This window comes from Vidua chalybeata, chromosome Z (assembly GCF_026979565.1).
Source record: "Vidua chalybeata isolate OUT-0048 chromosome Z, bVidCha1 merged haplotype, whole genome shotgun sequence".
Taxonomy (NCBI): domain Eukaryota; kingdom Metazoa; phylum Chordata; class Aves; order Passeriformes; family Viduidae; genus Vidua; species Vidua chalybeata.
In genome coordinates this window covers 52,413,527-52,432,024 of record NC_071570.1, presented here as the reverse complement: position 1 = coordinate 52,432,024, position 18,498 = coordinate 52,413,527, and the positions used below count along the sequence as shown (strand labels likewise).

Sequence of the window (18,498 nt, the reverse complement as noted above, 5' to 3'; positions counted from 1 at the left end):
TCTCAGCCTTAGATTCCCTTATACTGATTCCTATGATAGACTGGGTAGCCTTCGGACGTTACAGACATTTCTTTTTGGTAACATGTATTTTAAACATGTGTCATACATGTTTAAATATCATAGATGGGGATTTCAGATTTACTGATTCCTTTTGTTTCTGTTTTGTCTGCCACATTTTCTAAAAGTTCCTTCTTTTCCTGATTTAGACAATGCCTCCTCAAAATCACAACATCTCATTGCTGAGTACATTTCCAAGATTAGCCAGTCCTGCTAACTCCTGAGCAGGTTCCTGTCGAACTGCACATGGATTGCAACACCATTCAGCATGAATTTGTGAGACACAATGTGCATCTGCAAACAGTGTTCATTCATGATACCAATGGGCTTAATATATGCATACTAGTAAGAAAGGTGCCTATTATCTTTCACTTGTAATCATTCCTCCCGTTTCCATTTTCTTGTTATCTTTTTCAATAATATCTGACATAAACTGCAATCTCTTTGGAATAGATTCTTTTATTTATCTGTTCACTGTGACAATAAAAGAATTACACAGAACAAGCCACAAAATCAGGGGTGGAGCTTCTTATCACCAAGTTTCACATAGCTAAGTACTGAGCAGGAGGGAGTGGATTTTGGCAAGCCAAGGCAAAAAACAAATGGGCTTATCTTTGTCCTGCATTGTGATAAATCTTCCAGCCATGTAAAAGTGTCATCTCAAGACCCAGATCCTCAGGATGTGAAAACTAAATGAAATATGAGTGTAGAGTATGAATCACTGGGAGCTGAGTCATCGACACACAGAGTTTTGTAATATTAAAAATTTTTCTTTCTTTCAAGAAGATCCTACTGAGTAAATACTTCAGTATATAATACTGATCCTGACTAAATCAAAACCTGCCTTGCTTATAAGCACATTTGAAGCCAAAGCCCACTCACTCATGAAATCTACATTCCCAGTGCAGCATAATAGTGCTCTGGTTTACACTCATATCTTCCAACTACCAGAACAAGTATCAGTCACAGCAAGAATGTTCATCTTAGCAAAAAAAAAAAAGGAAATTGCTTGATCAGTGTAAGACTGCACAAAGCACAATGACGGATGACATGAAGATCAGGGAATGGAGTAGCTGACTAATTTTTAAGAGTGAATTTTATCTTTGCTTTCTTATATTTCAGTGTCTCCAACATCAGCTGCAGGTAGGGACATAGCTACCCTCAGAAAATGACCATCAAAACTGAAGAAAGTCTTTGCTGGCTTGATTTTTTTCCCAGCAGAAACAAAGACTATGTTCCCCTTATGTTCCTGTGTTCTGTGTAATCTGTGAGCTATGAAGTGCTTCTTTGCTCTGGATGCCTGCCAAAAGAAATGATAAATGGGATTACTTTGTTGCTCAATCTTGTTCTTGTAGCTTTTATTAAAGTGTTGAACTTCCCAAAAGACATTTTACATTACAGGTGCTTCAAGGGTGTAACAATCCACCCCAAAAGAACAGAAGGAACCTTCTGGCTCCCTTCACTACCTGCTGTCTTAGAGGACAGCTTTAAGAATAAAAAAAATAAAGAAGTTTTCCTTCAAGTAAAAGTTAGATAAATTATTATTATAGTGCAAATGAAGTTCAAATTTAAAAAAAACCACAAAAATAACAAAAAAACAAAAAACAAAACCAAAACCAAAACAAAAACAAAAACAAACTAAAACTAGAGAAAATTGTTTGAAACTGTGGTGTTGCCCATTCATTTCAGTTCATGGCACATACTAACGAGGAAATTTCCTTGGCTGAGTCTGGTACTAATGAATAATCAAGGCATGCCTCTTAATTCTTACAGCTGACAGTCTCATTCCTGAAAAGGACACCATAGTTTCGGAACACTACAATACAAAACAGGACACAGGCATGGGGTGCAGCTTATTGAAAACAGCCTGAAGTTTTTACATTTTTTTCTGTCATTTGAAGTACCAGACCTATTCTTTCTTGTTTACTTCATGTTAGATAAACTCGTAAGGGCAATAAATACATCAGAAATATCTCTATATGGACTTTTATCTTGCTTCTTTCTGTTTAATTTACAAAAACACAAATTAAGCATTATTAAGTTTGCATCTCTGAACAGAAATTTCAGTTTTATACTTTTGCTATTCAAGAGTTCTCTCCAATAGTAATTCTCTTCTCTTGTCACCCTGCTCAGGTAGGGAGAGCTGACTGAACTGAAACTTCAGATGGACTTCCTCTTAGTCTGCACAACACACATTATGAAAACGTTCCCTAATTTTCCAGTGCCATGCAAAAGTTATAACCAATGTCAGATTAGTTACATGGAAATTCTGACAGTTTTGAAACATCTGACAGTGAGTGAGGCACCAAAAGCATGACATGACATACCAACATTGCAGAAGACAATATGTCAAAGAGTCTTGTAACTATGGTCCTGTCCTCTCTGCAGTACTGATGGGACATGCAATTAGGCTTTGGAAGTGTAACATCACCTGTGTTATGCAAAACACTTCTTACGTGACTGTATCATTCTTACACCTGTGCATTACAAATCATGCAGTGCAAGAAGATTTCTCATTCCAATAACTTACTAATTTTATAATTTAACATTGCTGTGCAGCATCGCAAGAAAACTATACATGATGAATGAAATGGATGGGCATCAGGAAGTAAATGTCAGAATGGAATTACATGGTATGCTGTGAGGGTCCAAGTCTTGGTACTTTTCTGATCTTAAGTTTAAGGAAAGGGTGTTTGATTTTTAAGTGTCTTCCTTTATGAACTTGGATGTTTAGACCTTCCTGAGCAAAAAAATGTGCAGTTGTGTGAGTTACTGTAGACCAAGTAAGCCTAGGACAGGAGTTAGGAGTATTAGCAGGAATTAGAGATGAAGCCTACTAACTAAAGTTGCTCTCTCCTGCTGACTTTCTGTGAACACAAAAATGACCCCACTACTCAAATAACAGTACAGGTGTCTCCAGTTGAGTAGAAGAAATGGGCTTAGACACTGCTACTGACACAGAACTGAAGGAGGGTAAATAAGAGGACACATGAAGGCACTTAAAACATATCTGTGTACAAATTCATCTCAGATTGAGGGCAGTCACTGCACAAAAGCTCAGATGACATACATAGCAGGGATGGAATACTCTTGTGAAACAGAAGCAAATGCTGCTTGTCACTGTAAGCACAGTCCAGTAGTACTAGGGACACATGACAAACTCTCTTTCAGACAGGTATTGCCTATGTGAACTTTTTGCCACTGCTACAGCTTCCAAAGCTGTGTTTCTTCCACCTTTTCCCTAAGAACAAAGTAATTATATCCTATTTGGACAGTTTATGCATATAAACTGTTCCAACTGCACTGATGACCCTAAGAATTTGCACCAGTTACAACTTCCTCTTTTCCATGACTCTAGCTGTTAACATTAAATGTAATATTTCAGCAGGAAACCAGGCAACATCACTTTAATTAATTTCTGTGGTATAAAAAATCTGACCTTATGTACTGTAGCAAAAATAAGAATGAACTCTGGTACAGAACATTAATTACCCTCTCACTACACCACATAATTTGTTCAAATACATTAATAAGCTGAAACTTGACTGAAAAATATTTTGCAATAATTATGACACTTTGATCCATGATTCTGAAAGTATTTTCTGTTGTAATACATTACTCAAAGTCAGGCTTGGATAAGAATAAGAACTGGCATCAGAAGTGAGAAAATGGCACTTAACAGATAAGGCAAAGCACATTGCATGTTTTTAGTTTTATCTCTGTTTCTTGGGCAATTAACATCCTCAAAATTGCCATTGCCAGTCCCCAGAGTGTATTAGACACTGTCTGTTAATAAAATCTTGTGGCTACCATCAGTAACATATATTTTAGAAGAACTGGACCTTTTCTTTAAAACAATCTATCCCTGCTATGAAGTACCTACAGAATCTATTGCCTGTGTGATAATTTCTTTTGTTTTCCCTTTAAAAAAATACCAAACTCTTGTCACTAGGTTTTACACATCATCATAAAGAGAATGCATTGGTGCTTACAAATATTTACTAAAGGCCACAATTTGGAAAATATTTTACTCAACAATGCTTACAATGTCAGCAATACAACACTTCAGTAAACAGTGGACAACCATTTTTCAGGAGTTAATCTTTTATGGCATTTTAATGTCAGTTCAAAACATGCTTCCTTCTGTTGTCCATCAGATGTGGAAGATGAAACCAAACAGATGACAAAAGTATGGAGAAACCAAGTAAAAATGCCCAGAAACTCACAGATATTTTGAAATGTTAAATGTAGCTTCCTATATTAAACCCCTTTACATCCAGTCTGGTCTCATGTCTCCTCCAACAGCTACCAATATTGCATCTGCTGAGGGAGTAAATAGATAATACATGTTGGTATGCCAATACCTAATGAATGGTGAAATGTGAAGGGGAAAGAAATGTCTGTCATTATTGATCCAGGTGAGATTTTCTGACCATAATGCTGCTTTTCACCACCATGAGCTGTTTGAGGGATAGTTAAAAAATTACAGCAGGAATATTATCAGCACAGTCCTAAGGCAGACATCTTGACAACTCCTAAACTCAGATAAATCCTGAGCTTGATCATTATGTCAAAGATTCTGTCTAGTTAGAAAAACTGAGCTCTCCTTAGAGCTACCACTGCTGTTACAAAGCCTTGAAATATTTAATTGCAGAGCTGTACTCATTCTAGCTCTTAAAAAACATATCTTTTAAAGCCTATTTTTTAGAGGCCCTACCCTATACCAGACATCACAGTTCCTGAGAGCATCCCAAATATCCATTAGTGTGTTATCTGATGTATTATGTCACAGCCTTGCAAAAAAACTGCATTTGTTTTGGATTATAATGTCCAAGAATCTGTCAACACCTTAACATTCTGGAAGTGTTCAGTGAACAGTTAAGCTTATATAAAAAGAATTCACAACCAGCTGTTAGTCCTCATGAGATCATGATGTCAGTCCTGCTCACTGTCCACTATAGTACAGACTGGGACACTTACCTCATATACAGAGAATTTTTCATTGCAGGTTCTCACTTCCTTAGACTCTCCTGCTAGGAGTATTTATTCAAAGCCCTCCATTCTAACAGTCACAGGGGGGTTCTGATTCCTTTGACAGAGGAAAAGACCAATTTAATTTTGATCTTTTTTCTCATTGTTTCCTGAAATGCTTGGCAGAAAGAGTAGGCAATCCTTCCAGCAGCAGAGATGGAATTATTCAATCTTGTTCCCCTGCCCTCCCATTTGTAAGTCCCATTTGTAAGCACAGTAGAAACTCCTGAGATGGTATCTGAACTGCAGTCCTGTCATTAATCTGATAGTTAACTGGCTTTCAGAGCTGGAAGATACTATGACCTGTCAAACTTAGTATGTAGAATGTCAACAATTTGGCTTCATTTCAGCTCAGATCAGAAGATGTTGAGTCTGACTGTGATAAGAAAGCATCTAAAGAAACTGTCAAAAATCTCTGAAAACCCCATTTATCTAGGAAAACTGCTCCATCATAGTTACAATAGCCAGTTCAGACAGTTTCTAGGTACACCTGTGCTTTTCACTCTAACACCAGAAGTATCTTCCTGTAATTCCTGCATGAAAAAATTATTCTTTTCTCTATGATTTAGTGCATATCAATGCCATTAAAGCCATTAAGAACAGGCTACAACAATGCATTCTCCCTCTTCAGGAGACTTATGAAAACTCATGGGGTATAACACTTCCTACCACTGTGAGCATCTCTTTATTTCTGTTACAGTTTTATATCCTGATTAATGTAGTATGCCAGATGCTACTGTAAAAAGTGCTATTGTAAAAAATTGCTAAACATTAGCCAAAGTCAAGACATTTGGAGACATAAATCATATTTCTGTGTATTTACTACTGTTATTCATTTTATGTGCAAAAATGTTCAGTAGAAGAGATCTCCATATTTTAACCCAAATGTAAGCCTCATAAGTAGAAAAGCATATGTCACTCAAGCAAATAGATTTTTACTAAACTTTTACATTAGAATGCAACACTTGATAAGCTTAGCCTTACCAATTTGCTTTAGCATTCTATCAGCTACCTCAGTCTACAAATACATCACAAATTATTTGACTTAACAAATTATAATTTCAACTGTGTTATTAAAAATTTGTTAATTTGCTATTCATTAAAAAAACCCAGCAACATCAGCAATAAATACTGTGACTTTAATAAATAAATACTGTGATGCTGAAGCCCTTAGCTTCTCCATGTCCAAATCCCAAGACGTTTTGTTCAAGATGACTACCCAACATGTTAGAGCAGTTTTGGTCAGCCACAGACCTATCCTGGAGTGAACTATTTAAGCAATTTACAAATATTTACTGAAGTCAAGAGAATAAAAAACTGCAGCTTATCAGCAACCCCATGTCAGTATTATGAATAGCCTGGCTGTTGTCCTTTTTATTAAGAATTTCATTAATACCTAAGTTTTCATAGTTCTGGATACACAGGAGAAAAACAAATATAAATGCCTCAGATCCATCATCAAATGAGTTCACAGAAACTAACAACCACTACAAATACTTAGCAAGTGCATAAAACATGCATGAAACAATGCCTGAGAGGCTTAGTTGGTGTAATAACCACACTGAGACATGGAAAACTGTCTTCAGTAAAGAGAATCACACAATAACACATGCAGATTTTGTGTTCATCTTTGTTCCTTCTGCAGTTTTCTCTTTGGTTTCCTCCACCTACACACAGTATCTGGTTTCAGATAATTCCTGTTTGATTTGGTATATCACTAAGGACATTGCAGACCTTGTACCATGTACCTTGTACCATGTACCTTGTACCTTGCCTGAGTTTGGACCTCTGTATTTCACAGCACTGTAATCTTACTATAATTCACAAATGTTGTAAAACCTCAAAATACAATCCCTGCTTTCCTCCCCTCACCTTGGCTGTATGTTGTAGTGAGACCTTCCTAAAACACACAGTAGAGGGGTGTGCCCTCAACCTCTTCAGCAACTCTGCTCTCAGCATGTTGCCTCCTTTCTCTTTTCAACCCTTCACCTTTCCTCTACTGGCAGCTTGGGTGAAAGATGAGCTGTTTTTCAGAAGGTGTGGATGTCCCATCCCTGGAAGTGTTTAAGGCCAGGTGGGATAGGGCTTTGAGCAACCTAGTCTAGTAAAAGACAGATATGCCCATGGCAGGGAGGTTGGACTATAGGATCTTTTAAGGTTGGTTCCTGTCCATAGATTTAAAAATATTTGATGCTGGCAGAAGTACCTCTTCCAACACAAACCATTCTGTGATTCTATGGTGCAGGTATCACAAAGTCCTGTGACATGAATCCTCCACTCACACATCACAGTGGAGCAAGCTACTATTGAACTTCTAGAGGAAATATTAAACATATAGAGTTTCCCAGCAATGATCCAGATGCAATGAAGGCTTGTGTAACTAAGCATTAAGGGCATCCTAATGCTAGTCTGAGAGCTGCAGTATTTAATGGAGGACAGTATTTCAGATTTGTGTCTCTATATGAGGTGGTGCTCTCAAGCATTATATATTTGGATTATATATTTCCATTAGGCAGAATATATTTTGCTATAACCTGGCAAAAGTTTCAGAAGCTGCTTTGAAGACAGCAGAGACAGGAATGGCAGCATGAGAACACAGTAAGGAAGACATGGATGTTGAGCTCTTTTTAATGGCAGATGCTCACTGCAGAATGGTGTTTCTAGGCCAGAAATGCAACACAGGACTGCTGGGAGTAATCCATCCAACTTCATACTTTGCATTTATCTGAGTTTAGAGATAGGCTCAGTAGCTAAGGGGATGAGTAATGCCCTTCCCCAGCCTGAGCAATGAAATACACAGCACTCCTCCATGCACTGAAACACAGAGCACCTATGTTGACTGTGCAGGGAGCCTGACACTAAACTCCTTGGATTAAACAATGTATGTGTCTCCCTGGTGATTAAAAACACACATGGCCACTGAAAGGTCCAGAATTTCATAAGCTTCCTACCTGTGCAGAACAGAAAGGATCTGCTATTGCTGTTCAAATTTAGACTCGAGTCACCATAACTAACTGTCCCAGGAATTTTTTGATTCATCAAATATTGCTGCAGTTGTCTCAGACAGGTAAGTGACTTCACTGAGAAACACTGAAACAAATATAGCTATTTTGCCTTGTAATTTTCAATGAAATGATGCTCAAATGTGAAGTCTCAGTCAAAAGGTAGGTATTCTCCAAGGTAGTGCTTTATGCTTTCACCACATTTCTACAGCTAGCATACCTGTGGCAAAGTATTCAACTACATTATCCCACTACAAAATGTCTTAGACCAATTTTTAAAATGAACAATAACAAAGCTCTAATCTTAAAGGTATCACAGAATAAAAATATCTCACTCATGTTGTTTAAGTTTTTATGTGTCTCCAGGGTTGTCTGTGGCTAGCACATCTTCATAAGATTCATATAAGAACCATATGAAGCACATCTTCATAAGGTTACTTTTAAATGAGTTTCCTCCACCATGCAAATGGGCTGGAGTCACCTCCTACTGTCATTCACTCTGATGCCTACTCTGGTTAGTATAAGATAAGGTTTGTAAATGTGTTTCAAAAAGCATTCTTAATATTACAATGGTATTACATATTTACTTGAATTTCTTTCAGGGTTTAGTGAGATACATGTGACAGATGTATTCTTCATACCCAAAAAAAAAAAAAAAAAAAAAAAAAAAAAAAAATTACCTGATACTTCCTCCTCAACAAACAGGATTTGGAAAAACAATGCACAAATCTTTAGTGTTATATGCCAACGACACACACCATACATACATGGTTGTTCTAGGAAGATGGGATGATAATTTGCAGTATTTAGGAACTGTTAAACAAAAATAAGTTCACAAAATTTCTGTGTCAGCATAATCATTTAGTTATCATAAAAGCTTTTATTTTCTCTCAAAAGCAAGCAAATAAAGCAGCAATGAAAATACATCAAAATTCCATGAAAGCATTGTAGTTTTATTTCAGGGCTATCACTGAAGCCAATTTCCCTTATGAGATTTTTCCCTTCTGACAGACTTTAGGCTAATACAAAGACCTCTTGAAAAGAGATACTTGGAGATCTGAAGCCCTCCTTTTTCACTCCCTGTGGGATTTTTCTGCCTATACTTTGCTCTTGCAAGAGAAAACTGTTCACCTAGATGTGTGACAATGACAGCCCCTAGTGGAGCCTTTCACAAAACCTCTTCCACAACCACTGCTGGATTCGCAATACATGGATATACATTTTTCTACAAACAATGAACAAATATGGCAACCTTTCTTCATTTTTCATTCACTCTAGCTAGAAATTAGCTATGTGCCCTGTTTCATCAAGTTTTCTATTTTTCTCTTGTCACCATTTTTAGACTTATTATGTTTTCTAGTTACTTCTTTTCTGAAATGAAAGTCAGTATAAGGTTTTATTGCTTTTATCATTATGCTAATTCACAAGTTTTAAAAAAATCTACTTGTTCTTTGTTTTCACTTGAAGTGTTATGGCATTACTTACTGGCAGATGCTTACTCAGATGCTCTGAGGTGGTTTCTAGATAACTGAAGGGGAATTAGAGCTTTTGTCAGCAGGTCCAGCTCTTGCCTGGTCTTGGAAGCATCCATTTCTCATCCAGCTGAGTCTCCTTGCCCTGCTCCGGTGGTAGGACAGACATTGCCTCTCAGATACTCATGGTCTCCTTGAGTCTGTCCCCCAAGAATAGAGCTCAGCAAGCTTGTGTCTGCAGTAGGGGCTGCTCCTGAGGAAAAGAACCCAAGCCAGAGGTGGAGTTGGGCAGGTAGAGGAGGGGCTGTGGATGCATTGTTCACACAGGGTGAGGAGGAGGTGGTCTCTCCAGTGTCTCCCCTCCCTAAGAGCATCCCTGTGTCCCTACAGGCATACTGTAGGAGCACATGTGGAGCACATCCCTAGGCTGCATCAGCCTTTTGGGCAGGGCTGCTCCATATCCAGGCTCATGTAGCATGGCTGGAGGCCATGAGCATAGCTGGGGCTTCACACCCCTCCTGAAGTCATGAATACTAATCCTGACCCTGAAGGGAAATAAGGGGATGCATCAACATGCCCTGGCACAGGGCAGCAAGAGTCCCTGTCCCCTGCCTCACCAGCCATCGTCTCGCAGTGCTTATCCCGGGAAGGGGAGTGAGCCCTGCAGGAAGCATGCAGGGTGGAGTCTGAACACCAGGAAGGCTGCAGGTCGTGCACTGGCACTGTAGCAGCTGAGGCAGCACAAAGAGCTTCTGCAGCAGGCAAATGCCCCCTCAGCTTTCTTCTTCAGCCTGGGACCTCTCTGCCAGAGGCACGAACCTTTGCCAACAGCTTCTCTTTCTCCTGGGGATGGGAGAAAATGGCTAAAACATGCATTTCTCTATATTCCAACTGGAGAGGATCACTTCTGAAGTATTTCAATTGGAAGTTAGTGGGTTCTGTATTGTGCTTATGTGGCCTAACAATTCGTCTCCTGATTCTTAGAGAGTGGAATAAAAATATACTATAAATATATAAATACCAAGAAAACGATAAATTACTGGCATTTGCATTTTTCATATGAACAGCTGTCTAGGAAACACTGGCAATATGCCTGAGACTGAGTTAAACCCACCTTCAGAGTTAAAAAAAAATTAAAAACCCCAATTCATTCATAGCAGTAAAGAAAGCATCTGTCATATGTTTTTTATTTAACTTTTTCACTCACTGGAATGTACAAATACTGATGGAATTTCTGGAACCAGAGTGAAAAGTGTAAATTTTCTTTTCCACAGAGAAACCAACCCTCACCTGGAACTGAACCCTCAATGAGTTCTTGGAGGAGACTCATTTTTCCAGACTCCCCAAACTATTATACCAAGTAGCTGAATGCACCTGCTGCAGCATTGCCAAGGGTTTTTGCACTTTGGATGTGTTGTCTGTGGGTATCCACATCCATGGTAAAAGTAGGAGAAGGCATGGACAGACAATAAAATGGCTTTGTGGTGCCAACAGTAAGATGTCAGCAAGCTTGTTTCAGCAAGCAGAATTGTCTGGCCTAGTTCTGGGTTGGGATGTTGTGTGTAAAGTCGGATGGTGTGAGGTAGGGGAGGGGAGATGGGGCCTTTGCACAGCTACGCCTGAAATCTTTGTCATTCCAGGGACTAGTCACAGTCTGGGCACTGCAGAAATCTGACACTAAACTGCCTTCTGAGAAACACAACAATTTGTTCAACAGCCTGCAATTCCCCAGGTAACAGGCAGCAGGTTAGCCGTTCAGATGTGATCCCTCTAAAAACTAACCTGGTCCCGTCTTTTTAACTTCTTCTCCCATGCAAGCGGCTTCCCGGGGGGACAGAAGAAGTTACTTAAGTGCTTTACTTATGCATTTACTGCTTTAAAAATATTTTCAGCTTTGAAAATCATGTAAGCTTTCTTATCGGCTAACTCCTGAGGACTCTGTTCATACAGCCATTAGGGACGCCCAGCACCTGAGGGGAGGGCGGGAGCCGGGAGCAGCGGCAGCCAGTCAGAGGGGACAGCTCGGCGAGACAACCAATCAGATGAACGCTCGGGGAGACCGCCAATCACAGGGCTGTGTTCACGGCCCCAGAGTGGGCGGGGCGAAGGCGCCGCGGCGCTGAGGGAGGGGGCGCTGTGAGGGGCTGAGGTGGGTGACCATGAGTGGTTCTTGTCCGTAGATTTAAAAACATTTGATGCTGGCAGAAATACCTCGTCCGGCATATTTCGTTTACTGAACGTGGTGTTGCCTCGAGTCCTTGGAGAATGAAGCAGGGTCATACTCGTTTTTCCTTTAAAAAGTTTGAAGACTTCCTTGTAGGCTCACAGACTGGTATTTCTAGGTCCCACTTTCTCAGTTTTAAATCGGGAAGTTGGAACGTACCCGGATGCAGTGTTTTGGTTACTTACTGACTGACACACCCTTAAGGAACTAGTGGCACCTGGAGTGACTACTGAGCAGTTCATTACATCTAGGTGTATTAATTCAAATTTTATCACTGGGAGTAGTATTTGCAATTCTACAGCTAATACTTGAATTATCGCATGTCTATATTGCTATAAAGAAGTTTTAGTCGGTAGTACACATCAGTTATGGTAAGGTGCAGTTCTAACCACTGACCTCCAGCACTAAATGTTGAGGTGTGGATCCTTCCCTCCTTACAAATCCATCCCTGATTGCTTCACTCTCCCACACCAAATCTGTTGGATGTAGATCTGATGGAGGGTCCTGCAGGCTGTCCAACGGGTTTTCTCTAGCATCTTGTGATTTTGGTCCACTGTTTCAAACTATCCGCACTCCTTCCCTCAAAAGGGCCCCTTCTACCTTGTTCTCTGTAAGATTTTGTATACCTTACTGGCTGTTTTGTTTCTTTGACTGAACCTATCTTTTTACTTCTCCTGCACTACTTTTCTCTGCCCAGACTCCTTTCAACTACTCCCTAGTTACTTTTTCCTCCATCATAGAATTGGTTCCAATTCTATTACATACCTGTAATTGGTATGTCCAAATTTGTTAGGTAGGCAGTTTTAGCCTCATGGCATGATACTTACTGGTACACGCATGAAGATTGCCTTCTGTCACAGGTTTCCATTATGTTCCTACAATTCATTTTGATTGAAATTCAATTACATCATACACTTTTTGATGTAATTATCTTACTTTATCTTTGAGTCTTCTATCTATTTTTGAGAAAAAGTATTGCCTTACCTTTGGCGGATCCCAGCTACAATATATCCTGTTTTGCATTCACACTGTGTCTCTGGTCTTGTATGGTTTTTTGCCTCTCTCCTGGCTCCCCTCAGAAACATCAACTGACTTAGAGACCTGGTGTTCCATCAGGTGCTCTCAGCTAGCCTATACAACATCTCCTTTTTTCTTGTGAAACTGGAAGCAGGGAGAAAGTCCCCTCACAAATACATGAGGCAGTGAGACGTTAGTAGTCTAGACAGTTGAATTAGTGCCTTTTAAAACTAATTTATAATCCATTAAAAATCAGTTATTTTAAGAGTTAAATTCAGTTTATTTAAGAGTTAATAAAGCTGATTCAGTTAATTTGAGAGTTATTACTTATGGGAGTTAATTCAGTTAATTTAAGAGTTATTACTTAAGGGAGATAATTTGTATTGCCATTCACTTAATGGTCCTAGGGTTTTCTGAGAAATAAACACCAAGAAGTATAGCTTAAAAACAAGCAAACAAAAAAATCCAAAAGCCCAGTTTTTTCAGATAAAAATCAAATGTTCATGGTCTGTAGTTAGTCTGTTACATCCTACCAGAGGAAGAATATTGAATGCTTTGTTTAGCCTTATGCTACAGGAAATTCAGTCCATGGTGCATGTGCTAGAAATTATGAAGCTATTAATGTTGAACCTGAAATTCAACCTCCCCTTTCAACATTTTGAGATGATATAAAAAGTTTTTAACTGATCCATATTCTGTATGTCTTCCAGACAACTGAAATGTTGAAAACATCACAAAACAAGATGTTTACAGCTTTGAAGTATCACTCAACAGACTATGTATATGAGGTATGGCTTTATTGTTTCTCTTAATAGTCTGAATGAAATATAGCAAATTTAGTGAAATTGGAAAAAGATTGTACAAAAAGATTGAGTACACATGAAAAAAAAGGCAACAAGAACTACTTTCTTTAGAATTCTCTCTCAGAGAAGTTATTGGGCTGCACTTCATGGGATTACATAGTGAAGTGATTACAGGCTTTTTTAATAAAAAATATAGGTACAATTTTGCACAGACTGTAAAGTATCAGTTATTTTTAGTGTCTGTTACATTTATGATTTACTTATCATGCACATACAATAGTTGCAATACAATAGTACAATACTTATCATGCACATACATAAGTTTCCTGCTTAGAGCTTCCTTTGGAGAATACACTGTGCCTTCTAATAAATTAAATTAATTACTTTCTGGAGAATTAATCCAGCTTTCTAGCTACTTTTCTGTGTATTAGAATAGTGATAGACAATGCTGCATTCCTTAATGATTGTAGGGAAAAGTTTTTCCAATGTCGTAGATTAAATTCATGGAAAGGAGATTTTTTTCCCCCACACAATGACTATATTACAACCTCTTATCCCCAGAGTACCCTGTCATAACTGGTTTTTACTTACTTATATTTTCAAAGAAAGGCCACAGACCAAATACAAGACTTCTCTTGCAAAGGAGCAGAGTAGTGCTTTGCCAGAAGCAGGCATTTGTAGTGTGTGAGCAGAACAATGTAGCAAGACATGATGCATTCAGGAGTTCAGGAACAGGGACAAGGAGTACCAGGACAGACAGAGGCACTTCTGGCACATACCTGGAGAATTGCAGCCTGGGAAGTGGTCTGGCAGTAGTACTTGCAGTTGAACTGTGATCCATGTTATGAAACATTGCCCACATCCCTTTCCTTAGAGTACAGCAGCTGTTCCGTATAGTGCCTGTGTATGTCTCTGCTGTTTTCTTAGATTGGAACAACCAGAACTTCTTTCTCTGTTGTAATTCCAGCAATTTGCAGTCTGTCATGCAGTGTTTGTGTGGATATGATCACCAGTTGTTTCCATATTATCTACAAATAAAAAAAAAATAGGTGTGTTAGCAAAACATATTATGGGCTATATGCAAAAGAGAATTACATGGCTTTTCTTACCTAAGTTTTGAGGAGGATGGTGCTGACATCAGGACAACTGAAAATTTTTAGAAAAGAAAAGCTGAGTGACCTGCTGAATGGCTGCTCTGGAGCAGTGTAAATCTTGCCCTGTAGTGCTACCAGAAGGGGTCAATGGATGTGATCATACATTTAGAGGTATACAGATCTGAGTGTGCAAGGGAGATGCTGTGCTCGACCTGCAGCTTCTGGTTCCAATTTTGTGCCTAGTTGCTACCCTCTATAAAAAGTTAAATTGATTTTTCCTGGATCAGTTGCACTTGACTAAAGCTTCCAGCTTATAGGAAACACTGGAATTCAATGACCTTATATCAAACTGCTTCCTGCACATAGCTCACTCAACTGGGTGCAGAATCCTGCTCCTAATATACTTGTTATGCATGTACATAAATTCCAGGTATAGTTTTTCCTGGTTCCCTTTATAAGTATCTTTGAAGGAAGGAGCCTTTTCAGTCATCCTAGACACAAGAGTTGCATACTTCATGCTCCTGAGTGTAGTAGGTGTGATTGTAAAGTCATCTTGGTAGTGCAAGGTTTTCTAGTGTTATAAACTAGACAATACATGCAAACTGAATGGAAGTGGGATAATATCTTTCAGTTAGAAGTGTGCAGAGACCTTTATATTTTCTTGATAAACAGAGATAAACATGCACTGATTGAATGCTACAGCTATTTAAGCTATTCAGCTTAAACATTACCCTTAGAACAGTTTCATTTAAAATATTTTGTAAAATGCAGAATTTTCCTGGTTTAGGGCCTGTGGTGATAGCTCTAGGATGTATTTCTTCTACTTCACAAATATCAAACAATTTTAACTATTAAGCTAAAGTTAGCCTCAGTAAAACTACATAGTGGTGTTTCAAAATTCTTTCTGATCTCTGTTTTATTATTGCATGTACTTATTTGTTCAGTAACTTCGACAGTAGCAGTAGAATTCTTCTTTAACCTATGAGTCCTTTGACAACTTTTATGAGCCAATTCTGACAGCTTCTTTTAATGAAGAGAAGGGTTATCCATAGCATTTCTTGTTCCTGTTATCTCTATTAGGAAATTTACTAGCTGCCCTTTATTTTATGATTAATGCAGTTGTTTCAGCAATAAATTCAGTACAGATTACCTGAACCAATATATGGCCAGTAACGTGTAGAAGACATTATAGGTCCAGCTGCCCACAGTCATCTGATTCTGTCTTCTTTATTCAGAATTTGTGAAAGAGATCAGTGAGGAGATGCCATGCTTTGACTTAGGCAAGAGGGACTCCATTGGATCAGATCTGTTTTTTCAAGATCTGTTTTTTCACAAGAGCCTTTTAAGGAAAAGATGCCGTGATGGCAGGAGTTTTTGCTTTTTTATTAAAATTAACTGAAGTTTACAGAATTGTAACTGTCCCACAAAGGATTAAACAGAAATGGAAAAAGGATTTGTATTGATGAAGTGACAATTTGTATTGATGAAGTGACAAACAAGCTTGTTTTCATAGCTTCCCATATGTTTGTTTTTTTGTCAGTGTTGTTTATTTTGGTTTGTGGTTTTGAGGTTTTTTTGCCCCTAAGTTTTCTTTTTTCTTACAGGAAAGTTTGAAAAGTACACCAATAGCTTGGTTATTCTGGTTGCAGTCCGAGACAGTGAAATATTTCAAATATTTCTAGTTTGTCACCTGAAATTTCTAACAGTACAAGCTTTATTTGGCTTGACAGCATATGTTGGAATGAGTGGGCAGTTCTGGGACCTGAAGCAACACAGCTGAAGTGAGGCAATGGGTTTATAACTAGAGAAAAGTTTCTGGTCTCATTCATTATGTTCTTCCACATGACTATAGCTAGTTCTCTTTTCTGATATGCCTTTTACTCCACAGACTTTTAAAGTACAACTTCTTTCTTCTTCTTTCTATAAACTTGTTAAACACAAATGTGTAAGTATAATTTTTCTTTACTTCCTGAGCTCACTGGTTTTTCTGTGGTTCTGTGCTCTTTATACTAATACGGGGCATGGGTTTCTGTGACAAAGAACTGTAAGATAGTTTATTGATCTTGGTATTCAATAAAAAGTTACTAAACTTGCCACATAGACTATTTAATTCCAGAATTCAATTGATTACTATCCCTGATTTTAGAGAAAATGAAAGGCCTTTCATTAATTCATAATGACACATGAAAGACAAGAGGTCCTAGAATATTAAAAACACTTGAAACATCAATAGTAGGAATGATACAAAATTGTTACTGGTCGGCTTCCATGTGTCCATTCAGGAGACTATTAGAAGTGTTAAGATAAGCACTTGTAATTGAACATTCAAAGCTTAGTTAAAGTGTAGCTAAGCATATGTGCAATTCTGCCTACTCAGAGGCGTAGATTAAAACTTAAATAGCAAATCAGGTAAATATTAGTATCTTCTCAGAAAACCCTTGAAAGCAGTGGGAATGTTTGAAGAGGCAGTGAGCAAAAACAATGGAACCGTCTCTCTCAGAATTTTATCACATATCTTTTTTTTTTTATTCAGAGCATGGCAAGGCAGAAGTTTTCCATCTGGAAATTATCACTTTGCTTTCCTCCCTGTTTACATCAAGATGAAAAGTATCATCTCAATGGACTCTTTGCTGATGATAAGTATAGGAAGCCATGGACTAGAAGTATGTTACATAATCCTTAAATTTAGTTTCGATTTACTGTAGATTAAAGGAAAAGCTTGTGTTTATCCATAATGTGATAAATCTGGTAAAAAATATATATTTCCAGACATAGCACTATGTCCTTTCTTATAGCTCTTGGAGGTAGAGCATCTTCATTGCCCAAATTGAAGCAAACAGGTAATGGGTATTTATTTGAGTGGCACCATAAATGAATATTTGATTCAAATATTTGATTAGTTTGTAGAGATCTCTGGATAAATTTCTTTCCAGAGACATGTTTATGGAAGAAAACCAATGATCAGAGATAAGTAAATTGCCAAATCTGTTTAGTTGGGAGAGGTTTGGAAGATGCTGCTGTGTTATGAGATGTGGCAAAAAATGAGGTCTTCAAATGACAAAGGTAAATATATGTATACAAGTGTTTGCATCTTTCTTGTGCATTTGTATTACCTTTGCTAATGGAAACGAAAGGTGTTGTTTCTTCTATGCATCCTGTGTAAAGTTTGATTAACCTCTGCAATGATTTAATCAATATATAAAAATTAACTGTAATATTTTCTGCATGACTTTTTTCTTTTCTTTTCATCTTAGTTGGTTCAACACAGAACATGATGGCTATTTCAGTATTGGATCAATGGAAGAAAAGTTTGCCTGTGGAGGATTTCCTGGAAAAGTCAGTAACTTTAAGTTAAAAGCATTTATGATTTCTTTGATATCACTCAGGTATTTTGTGAATTATATGCTAATGATGAAAACAGAATATGAAGACGTTTCCTGACAGTAATAAGTGTACTGGAGCTGTACACTCTATCAGATAGCTTAGAGATGGGGGTTTTTTTACTAAAAGTAGTATTGTATTTTTATGGAGTTCACTGGTTCTTTAAATAATTTTTAATGGTTGTGTAATCTATTTATGACATTTGAGAAAGTCTCTGAAAACTGCATGAACATGAAAATAAGCTGTTTCCCCCCCCTCCTTTCTAAGCCAATTATCTTATGTAACTGTACAAGCGTAGCTATATGACTTGAACATATTTTTCCATACTTAGAATAGTCTGCTTTAAAATATTTGCCATTTTCTAGAAAAGCCTTACTAGGACTTTGGCTTTGGAAGAGGTGGCCTGTGTAGTCTCAA

General features: G+C 38.0%; 1 protein-coding gene and 1 long non-coding RNA gene across 2 annotated transcripts in view; one reads left to right on the top strand and one right to left on the bottom strand.

Moving 5' to 3' along the window:
* Positions 1–557: 557 nt before the first annotated feature.
* Positions 558–11,503, bottom strand: LOC128781994 (uncharacterized). Its single transcript, XR_008428606.1, has 3 exons — positions 11,345–11,503; positions 9,576–10,405; positions 558–1,357 (listed from the first exon to the last, which is right to left on the bottom strand). It is a non-coding gene; the product is annotated as an uncharacterized LOC128781994 (long non-coding RNA).
* A 2,014-nt stretch (positions 11,504–13,517) lies between these two features.
* The window catches only part of SHOC1 (shortage in chiasmata 1), a 46,660-nt gene continuing 41,679 nt past the window's right edge, over positions 13,518–18,498 (top strand). The window contains exons 1-3 of the mRNA XM_053931523.1: positions 13,518–13,591; positions 17,234–17,363; positions 17,955–18,036. Of these exons, the coding sequence (XP_053787498.1) occupies positions 13,523–13,591; positions 17,234–17,363; positions 17,955–18,036 (281 nt within the window). The 5' untranslated portion in view covers positions 13,518–13,522. The remainder of the gene's footprint in view (positions 13,592–17,233; positions 17,364–17,954; positions 18,037–18,498) is intronic.